This window comes from Pipistrellus hanaki (genome assembly GCF_964339955.1).
Source record: "Pipistrellus hanaki genome assembly, chromosome: 18".
Lineage (NCBI taxonomy): Eukaryota > Metazoa > Chordata > Mammalia > Chiroptera > Vespertilionidae > Pipistrellus > Pipistrellus hanaki.
Window position 1 is genome coordinate 40,104,138 of NC_140520.1, and position 19,522 is coordinate 40,123,659.

Consider the following 19,522-nt stretch of genomic DNA (forward strand, 5'->3'; position numbering starts at 1 on the left):
ACGGAAATGCCTGCGACCTGAGGGAAGGGGGGAAACTGGCTCCTCCTCACCGCCATTCTCTTGGTTCCTCTAGATTTCAAGGAAGAGTCAAAGATAAAATTAGTATTTTTATTTCCAGAAAAAGATGTCACATGAACATTGATTAGAAAACATGACAATTAGAGGCTTGTTTTTCTAGAATTGCAAGGAAAAGAAATAACCCTCCACAGGTTCAGCAATACTTTTTTGGATCTTCTCTTGTATCAAAAACTATATATCTTCTCCCCAAAGCACCTGCTTCAAAAGCCAACCCCTCTGGCCGGGACAGGCTAATCTCCCACCATGTGGGTGCCGAGGACCCTGGGTCTGACCAGTGAACAGAACTGTCCTTGAAGCCACAACCCACAGGCAGCGGCACCCACAGCCCCACTCCCAGTCCGCATGGCGGAGGCCATAGAGCTGGCTTTGTTTCCACCGTCTCGGGAAGAGGAGCCAAGAGCTGACCCTCAGCACAAATCAAGGCCCAATATGGAGAGAATAAGGGCTGCAAGCGGGGGCAGGAGCAGGGAGCTGCTGCAGCCACCTTAGAAACAAGGGGGTCCTGGGACCCTTTCTACAGCTGAGCTCCAGGGACAGCGCAAGCACACAGGTCTGAGCAGCGAGAGTGAGGAAATGTGCGACTGATCATCGGGGCAGGAGGAGCGGGGCGGAGCTCTTCACATGGCTGCCAGCCCCAGCGAGGACAGCACGCTGAGGACCAGGACAGCCACCCCAGACTGGGTCAGCTGCGGGATCTTCAGGCCTTTTCCCAGGTCCCACACCTGCAGGAAACGGAAGAAGAAAAAGAAAGAATCTCAGCGATCAGGACCCTGGGCTGGGCCCCAGCGCCCTTCCCAGAGGGCACCTGGCGGTGCAGCCTGCAGCGGGCTCCAGGCCCCAGTGCCCACACAGCCCGCCCAGCACCGGGCGCCGTGCCTGCGGGCAGGCTACCAGACTGAACAGACCAGCTTCCCAAGCACCTTCTTTCAAAAACTCTCCTCAGAATGCTAAAGGGTGATAGGGGTAGTTTTGTGGTCAAATAAGCTGGTAAACATTTAACTGCAAGACTTCCAAGCCATGCGTGGATGTGCACTGAGTCTCCAAGCGGGGACTTAAAGACAAGGTCTCCTAGATACAGTCATCCCGGGTCCCTTTGGAGAAGGCTATCAGCCCCTGAGGCCTAACCAGCATCTAGAAAAAACTCTGGGCTCTAGAACACTATTTCTCAATTTTGTCTTGGCTGTGACCCTCCACTGAGAAAAAAATAAAAATAAAAAATAAAAAAATATATATGTGTGTGTGTGTGTGTGTTAAATACTTGTACTGGTTTTTAGAGAAAGGGAGAGGGCGGGACAGACGCGTCAATGAGAGCATAACATCCACACTGACCAGCTGCCTCCTGCACACCACCACTGAGGACCAAACCTGAAACATGAGCAGCGCCTTGAGCCAGAATCAAACCAGCAACCTTTTGGTGCCTGGGACAATGCCCAACCAACGGAGCCACACTGCCAGGGCAAGAAATATATTTTTAATTAGTGCCCACTCCTGTTAAAGGAAAAAGCACAGACTCCCAGAAACATCCTCGCAGCCACCCCGCTGGAACTCGCTGGCAGCACAGGAAGGCCACCTGGCGCCCAGGCCCTCTCCATCCCCACAGAAACGTGAACCCGTCTGCAGGATAAGCCCTTCTCCTCTCTCCCAAAGAAGACCTGCCCGACCCAAAAATAACCCTTTCTTTTCTGTTGTCAACATCTCCCTTGCCCGACTGCTCTTCCTATAAAAACCTTCCCCTGGACACAGCCCCTGAGCGCCCTCTAGCGGCTGGAGGGGAGGCTGTGCTCAGGACGCCCTCACAGAGCCAACGGGTGAGTCTTCCATGGACTCAGCTGGCTGTTACTGACATCTGCACAGAAGAGTTCACGGAATAAAAAAACAATACTTATAATCACCATGTGCTACATTCTATGTGTAATACTCCACTTAAATTTCTTTTTTTGTTGGTAGCAACCCACTAATTGGTTGTCTACCCATTGGGTCAAAAACCATTTAAAACCACTGACTTAGACTCTCTCGTGCCCCAGAGAATTAACACATTTTTCAGCTCGAGCTGAACGATGGGTCCCTTATGGTGAAAGGGAGGTCTTCAGATTCCACTTTCCCACATGATGGCCACACACACCCGCCCACATTCCGAATGTGATGGTAAACGTGACCAAATCAGCAGCACTTCAGAGAAAACAGAGCCCAGAGAAAAGGAAAAGGACGCCCCACCTCAGCCCCAAACAGCTTCTTCCCAGCTTAAGAGGGAGGCCACAGTCACAAAAGCTGTATGCCCATCAGGCAGTCTCACCCAGCGGGAGGCCTGCTGGGGGGGGGGGGGAGGTGCCTCTGGAGCACTGCAGATCCTGGCCCTGCTTCACAGAACAACTGGCCACACCCGAGGCCCTACCAGCACTCAGAGCCCGCACCCGGGGCCCTATCCGCACTCAGAGCCCGCACTCAGAGCCCGCACCTGGGGCCCTACCCGCACTCAGAGCCCGCACTCAGAGCCCGCACCCGGGGCCCTATCCGCACTCAGAGCCCGCACCCGGGGCCCTATCCGCACTCAGAGCCCGCACCAGGGGCCCTATCCGCACTCAGAGCCCGCACCCGGGGCCCTATCCGCACTCAGAGCCCGCACCCGGGGCCCTATCCGCACTCAGAGCCCGCACCCGGGGCCCTATCCGCACTCAGAGCCCGCACCCGGGGCCCTATCCGCACTCAGAGCCCGCACCCGGGGCCCTATCCGCACTCAGAGCCCGCACCCGGGGCCCTATCCGCACTCAGAGCCCGCACCAGGGGCCCTATCCGCACTCAGAGCCCGCACCCGGGGCCCTATCCGCACTCAGAGCCCGCACCCGGGGCCCTATCCGCACTCAGAGCCCGCACCCGGGGCCCTATCTGCACTCAGAGCCCGCACTCAGAGCCCGCACCGGGGCCCTATCCGCACTCAGAGCCCGCACCCGGGGCCCTATCCGCACTCAGAGCCCGCACCCGGGGCCCTATCCGCACTCAGAGCCCGCACCCGGGGCCCTATCCGCACTCAGAGCCCGCACCCGGGGCCCTATCCGCACTCAGAGCCCGCACCCGGGGCCCTATCCGCACTCAGAGCCCGCACCCGGGACCCTATCCGCACTCAGAGCCCGCACCCGGGGCCCTATCCGCACTCAGAGCCCGCACCCGGGGCCCTATCTGCACTCAGAGCCCGCACTCAGAGCCCGCACCAGGGGCCCTATCCGCACTCAGAGCCCGCACCCGGGGCCCTATCTGCACTCAGAGCCCGCACCTGGGGCCCTATCTGCACTCAGAGCCCGCACCTGGGGCCCTACCCGCACTCAGAGCCCGCACTCAGAGCCCGCACCAGGGGCCCTATCCGCACTCAGAGCCCGCACCCGGGGCCCTATCCGCACTCAGAGCCCGCACCCGGGGCCCTACCCGCACTCAGAGCCCGCACTCAGAGCCCGCACCAGGGGCCCTATCCGCACTCAGAGCCCGCACCAGGGGCCCTATCCGCACTCAGAGCCCGCACCCGGGGCCCTATCCGCACTCAGAGCCCGCACCCGGGGCCCTATCCGCACTCAGAGCCCGCACCCGGGGCCCTATCCGCACTCAGAGCCCGCACCCGGGGCCCTATCCGCACTCAAAGCCCGCACCCGGGGCCCTATCCGCACTCAGAGCCCGCACCCGGGGCCCTATCCGCACTCAGAGCCCGCACCCGGGGCCCTATCCGCACTCAGAGCCCGCACCTGGGGCCCTATCTGCACTCAGAGCCCGCACCTGGGGCCCTATCTGCACTCAGAGCCCGCACTCAGAGCCCGCACCGGGGCCCTATCCGCACTCAGAGCCCGCACCCGGGGCCCTATCCGCACTCAGAGCCCGCACCTGGGGCCCTATCCGCACTCAGAGCCCGCACCCGGGGCCCTATCCGCACTCAGAGCCCGCACCCGGGGCCCTATCCGCACTCAGAGCCCGCACCCGGGGCCCTATCTGCACTCAGAGCCCGCACCCGGGGCCCTATCTGCACTCAGAGCCTGCACCCGGGGCCCTATCTGCACTCAGAGCCCGCACTCAGAGCCCGCACCAGGGGCCCTATCCGCACTCAGAGCCCGCACCCGGGGCCCTATCTGCACTCAGAGCCCGCACCCGGGGCCCTATCTGCACCCAGAGCCCGCACCCGGGGCCCTATCCGCACTCAGAGCCCGCACCCGGGGCCCTATCCGCACTCAGAGCCCGCACCCGGGGCCCTATCCGCACTCAGAGCCCGCACCCGGGGCCCTATCCGCACTCAGAGCCCGCACCCGGGGCCCTATCCGCACTCAGAGCCCGCACCCGGGGCCCTATCCGCACTCAGAGCCCGCACCCGGGGCCCTATCCGCACTCAGAGCCCGCACCCGGGGCCCTATCCGCACTCAGAGCCCGCACCCGGGGCCCTATCCGCACTCAGAGCCCGCACCCGGGGCTCTATCCGCACTCAGAGCCCGCACCCGGGACCCTATCCGCACTCAGAGCCCGCACCTGGGGCCCTATCTGCACTCAGAACCCGCACCTGGGGCCCTATCTGCACTCAGAGCCCGCACTCAGAGCCCGCACCGCGGCCCTATCCGCACTCAGAGCCCGCACCCGGGGCCCTATCCGCACTCAGAGCCCGCACCTGGGGCCCTATCCGCACTCAGAGCCCGCACCCGGGGCCCTATCCGCACTCAGAGCCCGCACCCGGGGCCCTATCCGCACTCAGAGCCCGCACCCGGGGCCCTATCCGCACTCAGAGCCCGCACCCGGGGCCCTATCCGCACTCAGAGCCCGCACCTGGGGCCCTATCTGCACTCAGAGCCCGCACCTGGGGCCCTATCTGCACTCAGAGCCCGCACTCAGAGCCCGCACCGGGGCCCTATCCGCACTCAGAGCCCGCACCCGGGGCCCTATCCGCACTCAGAGCCCGCACCCGGGGCCCTATCCGCACTCAGAGCCCGCACCCGGGGCCCTATCCGCACTCAGAGCCCGCACCCGGGGCCCTATCCGCACTCAGAGCCCGCACCCGGGGCCCTATCTGCACTCAGAGCCCGCACCCGGGGCCCTATCTGCACTCAGAGCCTGCACCCGGGGCCCTATCTGCACTCAGAGCCCGCACTCAGAGCCCGCACCAGGGGCCCTATCCGCACTCAGAGCCCGCACCCGGGGCCCTATCTGCACTCAGAGCCCGCACCTGGGGCCCTATCTGCACTCAGAGCCCGCACCCGGGGCCCTATCCGCACTCAGAGCCCGCACCCGGGGCCCTATCTGCACTCAGAGCCCGCACCTGGGGCCCTATCTGCACTCAGAGCCCGCACCCGGGGCCCTATCCGCACTCAGAGCCCGCACCCGGGGCCCTATCCCCACTCAGAGCCCGCACCCGGGGCCCTATCCGCACTCAGAGCCCGCACCCGGGGCCCTATCCGCACTCAGAGCCCGCACCCGGGGCCCTATCCGCACTCAGAGCCCGCACCCGGGGCCCTATCCGCACTCAGAGCCCGCACCCGGGGCCCTATCCGCACTCAGAGCCCGCACCCGGGGCCCTATCCGCACTCAGAGCCCGCACCTGGGGCTCTATCTGCACTCAGAACCCGCACCTGGGGCCCTATCTGCACTCAGAGCCCGCACTCAGAGCCCGCACCGGGGCCCTATCCGCACTCAGAGCCCGCACCCGGGGCCCTATCCGCACTCAGAGCCCGCACCCGGGGCCCTATCCGCACTCAGAGCCCGCACCCGGGGCCCTATCCGCACTCAGAGCCCGCACCCGGGGCCCTATCCGCACTCAGAGCCCGCACCCGGGGCCCTATCCGCACTCAGAGCCCGCACCCGGGGCCCTATCCGCACTCAGAGCCTGCACCCGGGGCCCTATCCGCACTCAGAGCCCGCACCCGGGGCCCTATCTGCACTCAGAGCCCGCACTCAGAGCCCGCACCAGGGGCCCTATCCGCACTCAGAGCCCGCACCCGGGGCCCTATCTGCACTCAGAGCCCGCACCTGGGGCCCTATCTGCACTCAGAGCCCGCACCTGGGGCCCTACCCGCACTCAGAGCCCGCACTCAGAGCCCGCACCAGGGGCCCTATCCGCACTCAGAGCCCGCACCCGGGGCCCTATCCGCACTCAGAGCCCGCACCCGGGGCCCTACCCGCACTCAGAGCCCGCACTCAGAGCCCGCACCAGGGGCCCTATCCGCACTCAGAGCCCGCACCAGGGGCCCTATCCGCACTCAGAGCCCGCACCCGGGGCCCTATCCGCACTCAGAGCCCGCACCCGGGGCCCTATCCGCACTCAGAGCCCGCACCCGGGGCCCTATCCGCACTCAGAGCCCGCACCAGGGGCCCTATCCGCACTCAGAGCCCGCACCCGGGGCCCTATCCGCACTCAGAGCCCGCACCCGGGGCCCTATCCGCACTCAGAGCCCGCACCCGGGGCCCTATCCGCACTCAGAGCCCGCACCTGGGGCCCTATCTGCACTCAGAGCCCGCACCTGGGGCCCTATCTGCACTCAGAGCCCGCACTCAGAGCCCGCACCGGGGCCCTATCCGCACTCAGAGCCCGCACCCGGGGCCCTATCCGCACTCAGAGCCCGCACCCGGGGCCCTATCCGCACTCAGAGCCCGCACCCGGGGCCCTATCCGCACTCAGAGCCCGCACCCGGGGCCCTATCCGCACTCAGAGCCCGCACCAGGGGCCCTATCCGCACTCAGAGCCCGCACCCGGGGCCCTATCCGCACTCAGAGCCCGCACCCGGGGCCCTATCCGCACTCAGAGCCCGCACCCGGGGCCCTATCCGCACTCAGAGCCCGCACCAGGGGCCCTATCCGCACTCAGAGCCCGCACCCGGGGCCCTATCTGCACTCAGAGCCCGCACCTGGGGCCCTATCTGCACTCAGAGCCCGCACCCGGGGCCCTATCCGCACTCAGAGCCCGCACCCGGGGCCCTATCCGCACTCAGAGCCCGCACCCGGGGCCCTATCTGCACTCAGAGCCCGCACCTGGGGCCCTATCTGCACTCAGAGCCCGCACTCAGGGCCCGCACCAGGGGCCCTATCCGCACTCAGAGCCCGCACCAGGGGCCCTATCTGCACTCAGAGCCCGCACCTGGGGCCCTATCTGCACTCAGAGCCCGCACCTGGGGCCCTATCCGCACTCAGAGCCCGCACCTGGGGCCCTATCTGCACTCAGAGCCCGCACCTGGGGCCCTATCAGCACTCAGAGCCCGCACCTGGGGCCCTATCTGCACTCAGAGCCCGCACTCAGAGCCCGCACCTGGGGCCCTATCTGCACTCAGAGCCCGCACCCGGGGCCCTATCCGCACTCAGAGCCCGCACCCGGGGCCCTATCCGCACTCAGAGCCCGCACCCGGGGCCCTATCCGCACTCAGAGCCCGCACCCGGGGCCCTATCCGCACTCAGAGCCCGCACCCGGGGCCCTATCCGCACTCAGAGCCCGCACCCGGGGCCCTATCCGCACTCAGAGCCCGCACCCGGGGCCCTATCCGCACTCAGAGCCCGCACCCGGGGCCCTATCCGCACTCAGAGCCCGCACCCGGGGCCCTATCCGCACTCAGAGCCCGCACCCGGGGCCCTATCCGCACTCAGAGCCCGCACCTGGGGCCCTATCCGCACTCAGAGCCCGCACCTGGGGCCCTATCCGCACTCAGAGCCCGCACCTGGGGCCCTATCTGCACTCAGAGCCCGCACTCAGAGCCCGCACCTGGGGCCCTATCCGCACTCAGAGCCCGCACCCGGGGCCCTATCTGCACTCAGAGCCCGCACCTGGGGCCCTATCAGCACTCAGAGCCCGCACCTGGGGCCCTATCTGCACTCAGAGCCCGCACTCAGAGCCCGCACCTGGGGCCCTATCTGCACTCAGAGCCCGCACCAGGGGCCCTATCCGCACTCAGAGCCCGCACCAGGGGCCCTATCCGCACTCAGAGCCCGCACCCGGGGCCCTATCCGCACTCAGAGCCCGCACCCGGGGCCCTATCCGCACTCAGAGCCCGCACCCGGGGCCCTATCCGCACTCAGAGCCCGCACCCGGGGCCCTATCCGCACTCAGAGCCCGCACCCGGGGCCCTATCCGCACTCAGAGCCCGCACCCGGGGCCCTATCCGCACTCAGAGCCCGCACCCGGGGCCCTATCCGCACTCAGAGCCCGCACCCGGGGCCCTATCCGCACTCAGAGCCCGCACCCGGGGCCCTATCCGCACTCAGAGCCCGCACCCGGGGCCCTATCCGCACTCAGAGCCCGCACCCGGGGCCCTATCTGCACTCAGAGCCCGCACCTGGGGCCCTATCTGCACTCAGAGCCCGCACTCAGAGCCCGCACCGGGGCCCTATCCGCACTCAGAGCCCGCACCCGGGGCCCTACCCGCACTCAGAGCCGGCACCCGGGGCCCTATCTGCACTCAGAGCCCGCACCCGGGGCCCTACCCGCACTCAGAGCCCGCACCTGGGGCCCTATCCGCACTCAGAGCCCGCACCCGGGGCCCTATCTGCACTCAGAGCCCGCACTCAGAGCCCGCACCTGGGGCCCTATCTGCACTCAGAGCCCGCACCCAGGGCCACACTTGCTAAGAGAAAAGGAACAGCAGATGCAAAGGCAAGGGAAGCCACACTGCTCTGGCTTGGCCTTCAGGTGGGCGTCGTCCAGCCACCAAAAAAGGAGGAGGGTTCAGTGTTGCTCTCTCACATCAGTGTTTCTCTTTCTTTCCTTCTCTCTCCTTCCTCTTTCCCTCCTTCTCTCCCTCCCACCCTCCCTCTAAAAAAACAAACAAACCAGAATCAGCCGGGATTAAAAAAAAAGCCACACCTTAGTCCTGAGATTCTTTTCCCCTCCCCTCCCCGAGAGGAAGCCCAGACAGGAGGCCCTGCCCGCCAAGGATGCCGGCCCCCCTGAGAGAGGGGAGGACACTGGCCACCGCCCCTCAGAGGGGGTGATGCCGCCCCTCAGAGGGGGTGATGCCGCCCCTCAGAGGGGGTGGGGGAGCTGCCCCTCAGAGGGGGTGGGGGAGCTGCCCCTCAGAGGGGGTGGGGGGAGCTGCCCCTCAGAGGGGGTGATGCCACCCCTCAGAGGGGGTGGGGGAGCTGCCCCTCAGAGGGGGTGGGGGAGCTGCCCCTCAGAGGGGGTGGGGGAGCTGCCCCTCAGAGGGGGTGGGGGGAGCTGCCCCTCAGAGGGGGTGATGCCGCCCCTCAGAGGGGGTGGGGGAGCTGCCCCTCAGAGGGGGTGGGGGAGCTGCCCCTCAGAGGGGGTGGGGGGAGCTGCCCCTCAGAGGGGGTGATGCCGCCCCTCAGAGGGGGTGGGGGAGCTGCTCCTCAGAGGGGGTGGGGGAGCTGCTCCTCAGAGGGGGTGGGGGAGCTGCTCCTCAGAGGGGGTGGGGGGAGCTGCCCCTCAGAGGGGGTGATGCCGCCCCTCAGAGGGGGTGGGGGGAGCTGCCCCTCAGAGGGGGTGATGCCGCCCCTCAGAGGGGGTGGGGGGAGCTGCCCCTCAGAGGGGGTGGGGGAGCTGCCCCTCAGAGGGGGTGGGGGGAGCTGCCCCTCAGAGGGGGTGGGGGAGCTGCTCCTCAGAGGGGGTGGGGGGAGCTGCCCCTCAGAGGGGGTGGGGGAGCTGCTCCTCAGAGGGGGTGGGGGGAGCTGCCCCTCAGAGGGGGTGGGGGAGCTGCTCCTCAGAGGGGGTGGGGGAGCTGCTCCTCAGAGGGGGTGGGGGGAGCTGCTCCTCAGAGGGGGTGATGCCGCCCCTCAGAGGGGGTGGGGGAGCTGCCCCTCAGAGGGGGTGGGGGAGCTGCCCCTCAGAGGGGGTGGGGGGAGCTGCCCCTCAGAGGGGGTGGGGGGAGCTGCCCCTCAGAGGGGGTGGGGGAGCTGCTCCTCAGGGAGGGGGGATGCCAGCCGCAGCCCCTCAGAGGAAGGCCCTCCTGCAGGAAGCAGAGCCCTCTCTGGCCACACTGAGCCTGTCTCCGAGCAGCCCACAGACACAGACTTCAGTCATTTGTCCCTCACTTTTCTATTCTTTTAAACTGCTATTGGACCAGACTGAAACACAGTGCTTGTCTCCAGGCTCTAAAAGGTCAACAAAGGCAAAAGCACTCATGTGACAGATGGCTCAGGCTGGGAAGTAATGGAAAACCAGAGAGAACTGAGCTGCATTTGTCTTCCTGGGAACGGAAGCAAGACTAGGGGGAGGAGACACAGAATTCTCAATCTCAAAGGTGCTGGAGGAGGGAGTGATCTTCTTTATAAAGAAGAGACACGAGTCTAAACTGACCCCAAGGTTCTCAGGCCATTAAACATTCCTACACCCAATATCAAAATCTGGGACCCGCCCTAGCTGGCTGGGCTCAGTGGATGGAGCATTGGCCTGCAGACGAAAGGTTCCAAGGTTCAGACCAAAGGTTCCCAGGTTCGATTCCCATCAAGGGCACAGACCTTGGTGGCAGGCTCCTCCCAGCCTGAGCCTCCCTCGCCCTTTCCATGCAAGAAGCAACCAATCGATGTGCTTCTCTCACATCATTGTTTCTCTCTTTCCCTCTCTTTTCTGCTCTCCCTAAAATCAATGAAAAAAACATCCTTGGGGAGGATCCAAGATGGCTGCTCAGGTAGACACCTAACCGCAGCCGCACACAACAATTTCAATGGAATACAACTAAAATATAAAATGGACATTGCCCAGAGCTACAGGTAGTCGACTGACTGAAAATTCTACAACAAGAAGGAAAGAGAAAACCAGAAGGAAAATCAGAGGAGCTGAAAAAAAGCCTAAGGTACGGAGACATGCTGCGCGCGCGTGCACGTGCGCAGAGGGAACAGAACCGGAGAAGAGAAGGCTGGGTGCCTGCCTGGCGTTCCCTAGCAGGAAGGAAATAAAAGCCCCGGACTGGGCTGAACCCCAGAACCGGCAGCGCTGAGCCCCAGTTCTGGGCCAGACCCTGGGGACCCAAGCTCAGGCAGGGGGGGACGGAATCCCAGGGGAGCAGCGAAAAGCAGAGCCCCTGGAGTCGCGCACATTGCGCGCAGAGGACAGTCTGTTGACTCTGATGCTAGACTCCCCTGGCGGGAAGGAGAAAAAAAATCCAGACTGGGAGGACTGCGATGAGGAGCAGGAGCCGCTGCCAGACACCGGCCAGCCGGGCGCCGGCAAGGAGCCGGGCGACGTGGCCCCCCCCCGGGGGGGTGTACCGCTGGGCCCTCGACCGCTGATCACAGGCCACGGAGCCGAGGCTGGGGGCTGCTTCCCGGGCGGCGCCAACCCCGGCAACAGGCTGAAGCCGCACAGGAGGCCGTGGAGAACAAAGGGGCACCGCAGGCCAGCCTGCTGAGCTTCCAGGATGAGGAGGAAGAAACCAAATAAGTTTTCAATGTGAAGAAATCAAGTTATAGCAAAAGATAGTAAAATTACTTAAGAAAGAATACAAAGAAGATCTTGAAAAATCTAAGACTAAGCCGGGACCGGTTTGGCTCAGTGGATAGAGCGTCGGCTTGGGGACTGAAGGGTCCCGGGTTCGATTCCGGTCAAGGGCATGTGCCTTGGTTGCGGGCATATCCCCGGTGGGGGGTGTGCAAGAGGCGGCTGATTGATGACTCTCTCTCATCGATGTTTCTAACTCTGTATCTCTCTCCCTCTCTGTACAAAATCAATAAAATTTATTTAAAAAAAAAAAAAGAAAAATCTAAGACTAAGACAGAAATCAACTCAGCAGTCAACATTGCAACATAAATGTGTTTAAAAAAAAAAAAAAAAGACAGAATGTTGGAACGGCAGCAGTCAGGCCCAGATTGGCCAGGCCCAAGGCAGTGGCAGCCGGGCCTGGATCAGCAGCAGCCAGGCCCCAGAGCAGCAGCAGCCAGGCCCAGAGCAGCCAGACCTGGGGCAGTGGCAGCCAGGCCTGGGGCGGAGGTGGCCAAGCCCAGGGTGGCCGGGCCCGGAGCAGCCAGGCCCAGAGCAGCAGCAACCAAGCCCAGAGCAGCCAGGTCAGGAGTGGCCGGGCCCGGAGCAGCAGTAGCCAGGTCGGGAGCATCCAGGTCGGAAGTGGCCAGGCCCGGAGCAGCCGGTCCCAGAGCAGCCGGTCCCAGAGCAGCTGGGTCGGGAGCAGCCAGGCCCAGAGCAGCAGCAGCCGGGCCTGGAGCAGCTGGTCCAAGAGCAGCCAGGTCGAGAGCAGCCAGGCCCGGAGGAGCAGCATCAAGGCCGGGAGCGGCCAGGCCCGGAGCAGCTGGGCCCAGAGCAGCCGGGTCGGGACCAACAAGGCCCAGAGCAGCAGCAACCAAGCGCGGAGCAGCCAGGTCGGGAGTGGTCGGGCCCAGAGCAGCCCAGAGCAGCCGGGTCGAGAGCAGCCAGGCCCGGAGCAGCAGCAACCAAGCCCGGAGCAGCCAGGTCAGGAGAGGCCGGGCCCGGAGCAGCCAGGCCCAGAGCAGCCGGGTCGGGAACAGCCAGGCCCGGAGCAGCAGCAACCAAGCCCGGAGCATCCAGGTCGGAAGCGGCCAGGCCCGGAGCAGCCGGTCCCAGAGCAGCTGGGTCGGGAACAGCCAGGCCTGGAGCAGCTGGTCCAAGAGCAGCCAGGCCCGGAGGAGCAGCATCAAGGCCGGGAGCGGCCAGGCCCGGAGCAGCTGGGCCCAGAGCAGCCGGGTCGGGACCAACAAGGCCCAGAGCAGCAGCAACCAAGCGCGGAGCAGCCAGGTCGGGAGTGGTCGGGCCCAGAGCAGCCCAGAGCAGCCGGGTCGAGAGCAGCCAGGCCCGGAGCAGCAGCAACCAAGCCCGGAGCAGCCAGGTCGGGAGAGGCCGGGCCCGGAGCAGCCAGGCCCAGAGCAGCCGGGTCGGGAACAGCCAGGCCCGGAGCAGCAGCAACCAAGCCCGGAGCATCCAGGTCGGAAGCGGCCAGGCCCGGAGCAGCCGGTCCCAGAGCAGCTGGGTCGGGAACAGCCAGGCCTGGAGCAGCTGGTCCAAGAGCAGCCAGGCCTGGAGGAGCAGCATCAAGGCCGGGAGCGGCCGGGCCCGGAGCAGCCGGGCCCAGAGCAGCTGGGCCCAGAGCAGCCGGGCCAGAAGCAGCCAGTCCCAGAACAGTAGCAACCAAGCCTGGAGCAGCCAGGTCGGGAGCAGCCAGTCCCAGAACAGCAGCAACCAAGCCCAGAGCAGCCAGGTTGGGAGCGTCCAGGCCCAGAGCGGCCAGATTGGGAGCAGCCAGGCCCGTAGCAGTAACCTAGAGCAGCCAGGCCCGGAGCAGCCGTGTCGGGAGCAGCAGCAGCCAGGCCGGGAGCGGCAGTGGCCAGACCCGGAGCAGCTGGTTGTGGAACGGACCAGAGCAACAGAGGCCAGGCCCGGAGCAGCCAGGCCCGGAATAGCTCGCTCCTTGCCTGCACACACCCCAGGGCTGCCTCTCAGACATGGCTGGAAACTTTTGTGGGAACTTGAGGGTCTGCTGAATCAAGTGATGAAGTCTTAGATCTGGATGTGTTGAGTTAGTATAGCGCTGGGGTGTTGATCTGTGAGTGCCTTGTGTGGGGTCTGGATGAGGTTGATCGATCTATTTGGAAATGTCTATTGTGTGAAGTGTATCTCCTTGGGCATGTGGAGGTATTATTGATTTGAGAAAATGCTAAGTAACTGATTTACTATCTGAAAAATTTAAAGTTCTGAAAGTTTAAGGTCTCTTGCCAAAAAGAGGTTTTAAAGCTAACACCTTAATTTTAATGGAGAAAGGGGAGGACAAGCCCTTCCCACCCAGAACTGGTGATCTAATTCCAACCAGCAGCTATCTTTAAACAATGTGTTCATTTACATTTGAATGGCTACACCTTTTGATAGCCTAAGGGCAAGTTTACATGTAAATAAGTTTGCTTCTCAATTCCCAGGGCAGAAAAAACAAGGTTTAAAATTATTAGATTTTAAAATTTATTCTTAGAAGTGTAAAAGTTTATTAATTAAAAAAACAACAACAAAAAAAGGAGATTGAAAAGCCTGATGAACAATATTAGCTGTTAATTGTAGTAGAGTCAGAGATACGGGAGGGGAGTGGACTGACAGTTCTCAGGGTAAGGGGGAGTGGTGGATGAGGGAAGAGACTGAATATAAACTGTGCACCTATGGATGAGGACAATGGGCGGGTGGGGAGGGGGTAGAGGGTGGGGTGGGAACCTGGTGGAGGGGGAAAGAAATGAGGAACCTTTGTAATAATATGAACAATAAAGATTGATAGCAAAAGTCAGCCCTGGCCACTTTGGCTCAGTGGGTAGAGCGTTGGCCTGTGGACTGAAGGTCCCAGATTTGATTCTGGTCAAGGGCACATACCTGCACCTCCGATGCAGGCTTGATGCCCGGTAGTGGTTGGGGTGAGTGTAGGAGGCAACCAATTGGTGTCTCTCACATCAATGTATCGCTCCCTGTCTCTCCCTCCCCCTTCCACTCTAAGAATCAATAGAAAATATCCTCGGGTGAGGATGAATAACAACAACAACAAGATACAAAAGTCAGTGTATTTGGCACCAGCCATACCTCACTCTGAGCTGACAGCAATGTCAGACTGAAAGCAGTGGCCAGTGTCCTCTGGCTCACAATGGAATCCCCGGACCTGCGACAGGGCCTAAGCCAGGAGGCACCAAGTCCTCGTCTAGGAAACACGCCTTCCATGCCAGATGGCTGGCCTGGCTTCAGGGGTCCCTTTAGTAACAACCCTCTTACAACTGTCAGGCCTCACAGTGCTCCGCTCCGCCCCCAGCAGAGCTGTCCAGAAAACCCTGAGCACAAGTAGCTCTCTGACAGCACTGAACGCAGACAGCACTGAACCCAGCCTGCCCACCTCCTTCACCCGGACACGCCGGAACCTCAGTGAACTTACCAAGTGTCGGACGCCGTTCCAGGTGTGATACGTGAGAGGGAAGGCGAGCGCAAACTTGGCAGAGTGGATCAGCACCGGCCCCAGACTCAGGGACTTCACCAGCTCCAGATGAGACTCAAAGTTCCCCGGGAGCAACAGGGCTGACAAGCCAAAGAGAGAGACCCCTGCGGAGACAACCACAAAAGCCATTACCGCTGCCCACCAGCCAGCCCGCGGCACCATCGGGCTGGCTGACAGCGCCCCATTCTGGACCGCCTGCGCCAGAGCGCATTGCGTTCACAGCTCAGTCCCTCTGAGCACCTGCTGTTCGGCCGTCTTCTCCTCCTAAGCACTCCTCTCCTGTTCTGTTCTTCGTGCTAGCTTACCCCGCCCCAGGCTCCCTCGACTCTCACCTGCCGTTCTCAAGGAATTTACCTGGTCTCACCCACATTTCCACACCATCTTCACTGTGAAAAATCGTGAGTATATTAATCCCCACTGAACCTAAGCAATGGAAGGCTGTCACTAGCCATCACTTTCTATCTTTTTTTTTTTTTTTAAGGTTTTAACATATCACTTACTGAGAGGACCTCAGAAGCTAGATATATTTATTTTATTATTTTTTAATATATATTTTATTGATTTTTTACAGAGAGGGATAGAGACCTAGAAACATTGATGAGAGAGAAACACCGACCAGCTGCCTCCTGCACACCCCCTACCGGGCATGTGCCTGCAACCACTGTATATGCTCTTGACCGGAATCGAACCTGGGACCTTTCAGTCTGCAGACTGACACTCTATCCACTGAGCCAAACTGGTTTCAGCCACTTTCTATATTTTAAAGAATTGTCTGTAAAGTTCTTTTTCAATAAATTCTATTTTAAAGTCAAACTAGTGTCACCCTTCTTTTCAAGTTCAACCTGCTTTCTGGAGTTCTACATTGGCCACCAAGTTTCTACAGCCTGAACAAATACCTCCTGTCTCTACCAGCTGCTCTGCTGCAGGAAGAAACGACAGCAAGAACCTCTCCGCCCCCACGGTCACGGGGCCACGTCCCAGCGTGTGCACCAAGGCCACTCCGTGCTCTCCCACAGGCCCTGCTCTCAAGCAGCAGTCCAAATCATCACTCCAGTGACTGGCACTTCCAATCCCTAAGCCTGTGGAATGCCCTCCTCCACCTCCTCGTCATGAACTTTCAACTCACCCTTCCCTCAAGCTCGCCAGCTCCTCAGCTGGCCTCTCCTCTGAGATTGCCTCTCTATCAAAGTTATCACAATGCATTGTAAGCATCTGTCTTACTCCTCATACTCCTCTACCCTTGAGGGTAGAGGCTATTAATACCATTCCCCAATTTCCAACGTGTATCGGGAGATGAATTAGAAGGGAGGAGGAATGAACAGTTCTGAAATGACACTGTGAGCAAAGATTTCCTACGAGCTAGTGTGTATGAGTGTAAACAAGACAGATGCAGGCCCACTCTCTGCAGTCTAATAAAAGAGACAAGTTTATAAGAATGAATCAAACAAAATAATTACAAAGGATATAACACAAACTATGAAACAACCAATGTGGTAGGAACTGTGAAGGACAGTGCTGTGAAACTGAAAACTAACAATAGATCTAGCACAGAAGCCGCTTCATCATGCAGTGAGCACAGGACATGGGGATGTCCTTTGTGAGGAAACTAAGCACACATGACACAGCCGGGCGTGGGGGAACAGAGCACGGGGGCAGATCAGGTGGCACTTAGGCCGTGGTGGAGACCTGAATTTCAATCTAAGAGAAAAGGCAAATAATAGTAATAGAACAGTGAAAATAGAAGATTCTAAGCCTGACATGATTCAAAAATATTTTAAAAAAATTTTTCTTGCTATTGTGTGAAAACTAAATTGGAGGCGAGCCACAACATGCAAAGATCATGTTGCTGGGACGGATTCATTTCAGGCCAAATGAGCCGAGTCTTGCTGCCATCTGGCCAGTACACTTCCCCCTCCGAGAGGCTGTGGCTATTAAACTGATTGTGCTTCTCGTCCCTGTTCCTGTAAGTCAACATCTAGAGTCTAGTTCCTTGAAATCCCATCAATGCTGGGAGAAGCATCATTGAGTACCATTTTATAAGGAATAAACTGAGGTTTGGAGAACTGACGAAGTCGCCTAAGTCATCCACCTGGCGACCTCTGCTCCCTTCAGCACTGGAGAGAACACGGGGCTGCTGCCACAGGAAACAGCTACTACCTCCCGCCCTAGAGCCAGGGAGATCTGGGAAGAACAGGATACATGCCGACTACATGGTCATTCAAAGGGGTAAAGAAAAAAACACAAAAACAAGTAATTACTAAGTACAGTTGTGAAAAAATATATTTAATTTCAGCAAACCAATACTTTATCATCGGAGTCCATGATCAGTCTGTCCCCATTCAGTGGTGAGAGTTATGCTTAGGCAACACAGAGAACTACAGCCAGAGAAATAAGCTGCTCTGCTCTCCCAGTGCTTATAGGGTGAGTCTGCCCATCAATACCCCCACTAAGCAGAAAGCACCCACCTAAAAATGACAAGACTCAAGCAAGCAGAAATACAGTAACGATGAACTTCCAGGTAAAATAGCCTAATCATGAACATATCCCGTTATTTCAGTGCAAGTAGGTTAACCACCAGAAACCATCCCGGATTCCCAGGTGACAGTCAGCCTTATACCTGGGCCCCATTCTTCCCCAGCCCAGGGAATGGCAGCATCCATGGGATCTCAGCTGGGAGTGCCCATCCTCACTGTCACCAGCAAAACGAATTTGGCTGCGAGTGGCAGAGACATGGCTTTAGATAAAGTCTGCCACTGTCTCAGCTGCAGCTCCCTCAATGCAGGACTCCTACACTGAAGCCACCAGCCTTGCTGATGACCACAACCACTTCGGTAAAACAGTCCTCAGAAGCCTAGGAGCCCTGGCCGGGTTGGCTCGGGGGACAGAGCGTCGGCCTGCAGAGTGAAAGGTCCTGGGTTCAATTCTGGCCAAGAGCACATATCTCGGTGGCAGGCTCCTCCCTGTGCAGGAGGCACCCAATTGATGTGTTTCTCTCACATCAACATTTCTCTCTCTCTTTCCCTCTCTCTTCCACTCTCTAAAAAGCAATGGAAAAACACATCCTCGGTGAGGACTAAAAATAAATAAATAAATAAATATAAAAGAAGCCTAGCATGTTATGAAAAACAAAAATATCTCCATGTCTCCAGCAGCTGATTCTCTTACAAACTATCTCCCTCCTGTGGAAAGATGCATCCAATCCCAGAAGCTGTAACAAACCTCACTACTGGAAAAGGAGGAACTGAGACCAGTGTACCATCACCCGGGGCTCTACTTACATCACATAAACAGGCAGCACTGTGGTCTGTGACTGAGACAGGGAGACTGGAGAGTGAGTCAGGCATTGGGCCTGATCAATTCTGGGTGACAAGGAATGAGGCTAAAATGGAGACTAGAAACAAGGCTGATGACTGACCTCAGATTGTGTTGGGTCTGCGTTCAGCCAGCCAGCCATCTTATCACATTTCTATCTCTGCACTGTGAGTTTAGTAAATATACCAGCAGGACATGCTAGGGATAATTTTTAAATCCCTAAGCAAAGAATCTGAGCATAATGGATACTCTTAATTAATTGTTAAAGTAATGAATGAAAAATAAGCTTAAAACAGACTCGTCTTTTTCTCTAAAGCAAGTTGCTGAGTTGCAAGAAAGGCAGTGCCCGGATCCAAAGAAACAGCAAAGTTATTCTCAGAAGTGCGTGCGCACGGACGTGTTTGTGTGTGTGTGTGTGTGTGTGTGTGTGTGTGTGTGTGTGCGCGCGTGCGCGCGCACACGCGCGCGCGCGCGCAAAAACAGACAGACGTACCTGCACTCAAGGCAACACCAGTGCCGCGGTGGCCAATGGACATCGCCATGGGAAGAGACCAACTGCAAAGAAACATAAAAGCAACTGAAAAAGGGAAAGATGAGCCCTAGCTTGGCCAGAGTGGCTCAACGGTTGAGTGTTGACCCATGAAGCAGGAGGTCACGGTTCAATTTCCAGTCAGGACACATCCCCCAGTTGTACCCACTTGTACGTTCATAGGCTCGATCTCCAGTAGGGATTGTGCAGGAGGCAGTCGATCAATGATCCTTTCTCATCACTAATCTATCTTTCTTTCTTTCTTTCTTTCTCTCTCTCTCTCTCTCTCTCTCTCTCTCTCTCTCTTTCTCATCACTAATCTTTCTTTCTTTCTTTCTCTCTCTCTCTCTCTCTCTCTCTCTCTCTCTCTCTCTCTCTCTCCTTCTCCCTCTCCCCCTCTCCCTCTCTCTTTTTCTCTCTCTTCCTCTCACTCCCTCTCCCTAAAACCAATTTAAAAAATACTTAAAAAAAAGAAAAGATGAGCCCTAGCTGGTTAGAACATCAGCCCATGGACCGAAGGGCAGTGGGTTCGATTCTGGTGAAGGATACATACCTTGGTTGCAGGCTTGATCCCGGCCCCAGTTGGGGTAGATGTCGCAGGCAACCATTAATACATCAATGTTTCTCTTTCTCTGTCTCTATCCCTCCCTTCTATCTATAAAAAAGTCAACATGATATCCTTTGGAGAGGACTAACAAAAAAAAAAAAAAAAAAAAAAAAGGAAAAGATG

The 19,522-nt window shown here is 59.6% G+C and overlaps 1 protein-coding gene across 4 annotated transcripts in view; it reads right to left on the reverse strand.

Annotated features, from left to right (window-relative positions):
• Positions 1–94: 94 nt before the first annotated feature.
• SDHC (succinate dehydrogenase complex subunit C) overlaps positions 95–19,522 on the reverse strand; it is a 36,091-nt gene continuing 16,663 nt past the window's right edge. For all 4 annotated transcript variants that reach the window (XM_084867191.1, XM_084867194.1, XM_084867193.1 and 1 more), the window contains 3 exons: positions 18,757–18,818; positions 14,892–15,055; positions 95–800 (listed from right to left, as the gene is read on the reverse strand). In XM_084867191.1, coding sequence (XP_084723317.1) covers positions 696–800; positions 14,892–15,055; positions 18,757–18,818 — 331 coding nt within the window. In that variant the 3' untranslated portion in view covers positions 95–695. The remainder of the gene's footprint in view (positions 801–14,891; positions 15,056–18,756; positions 18,819–19,522) is intronic.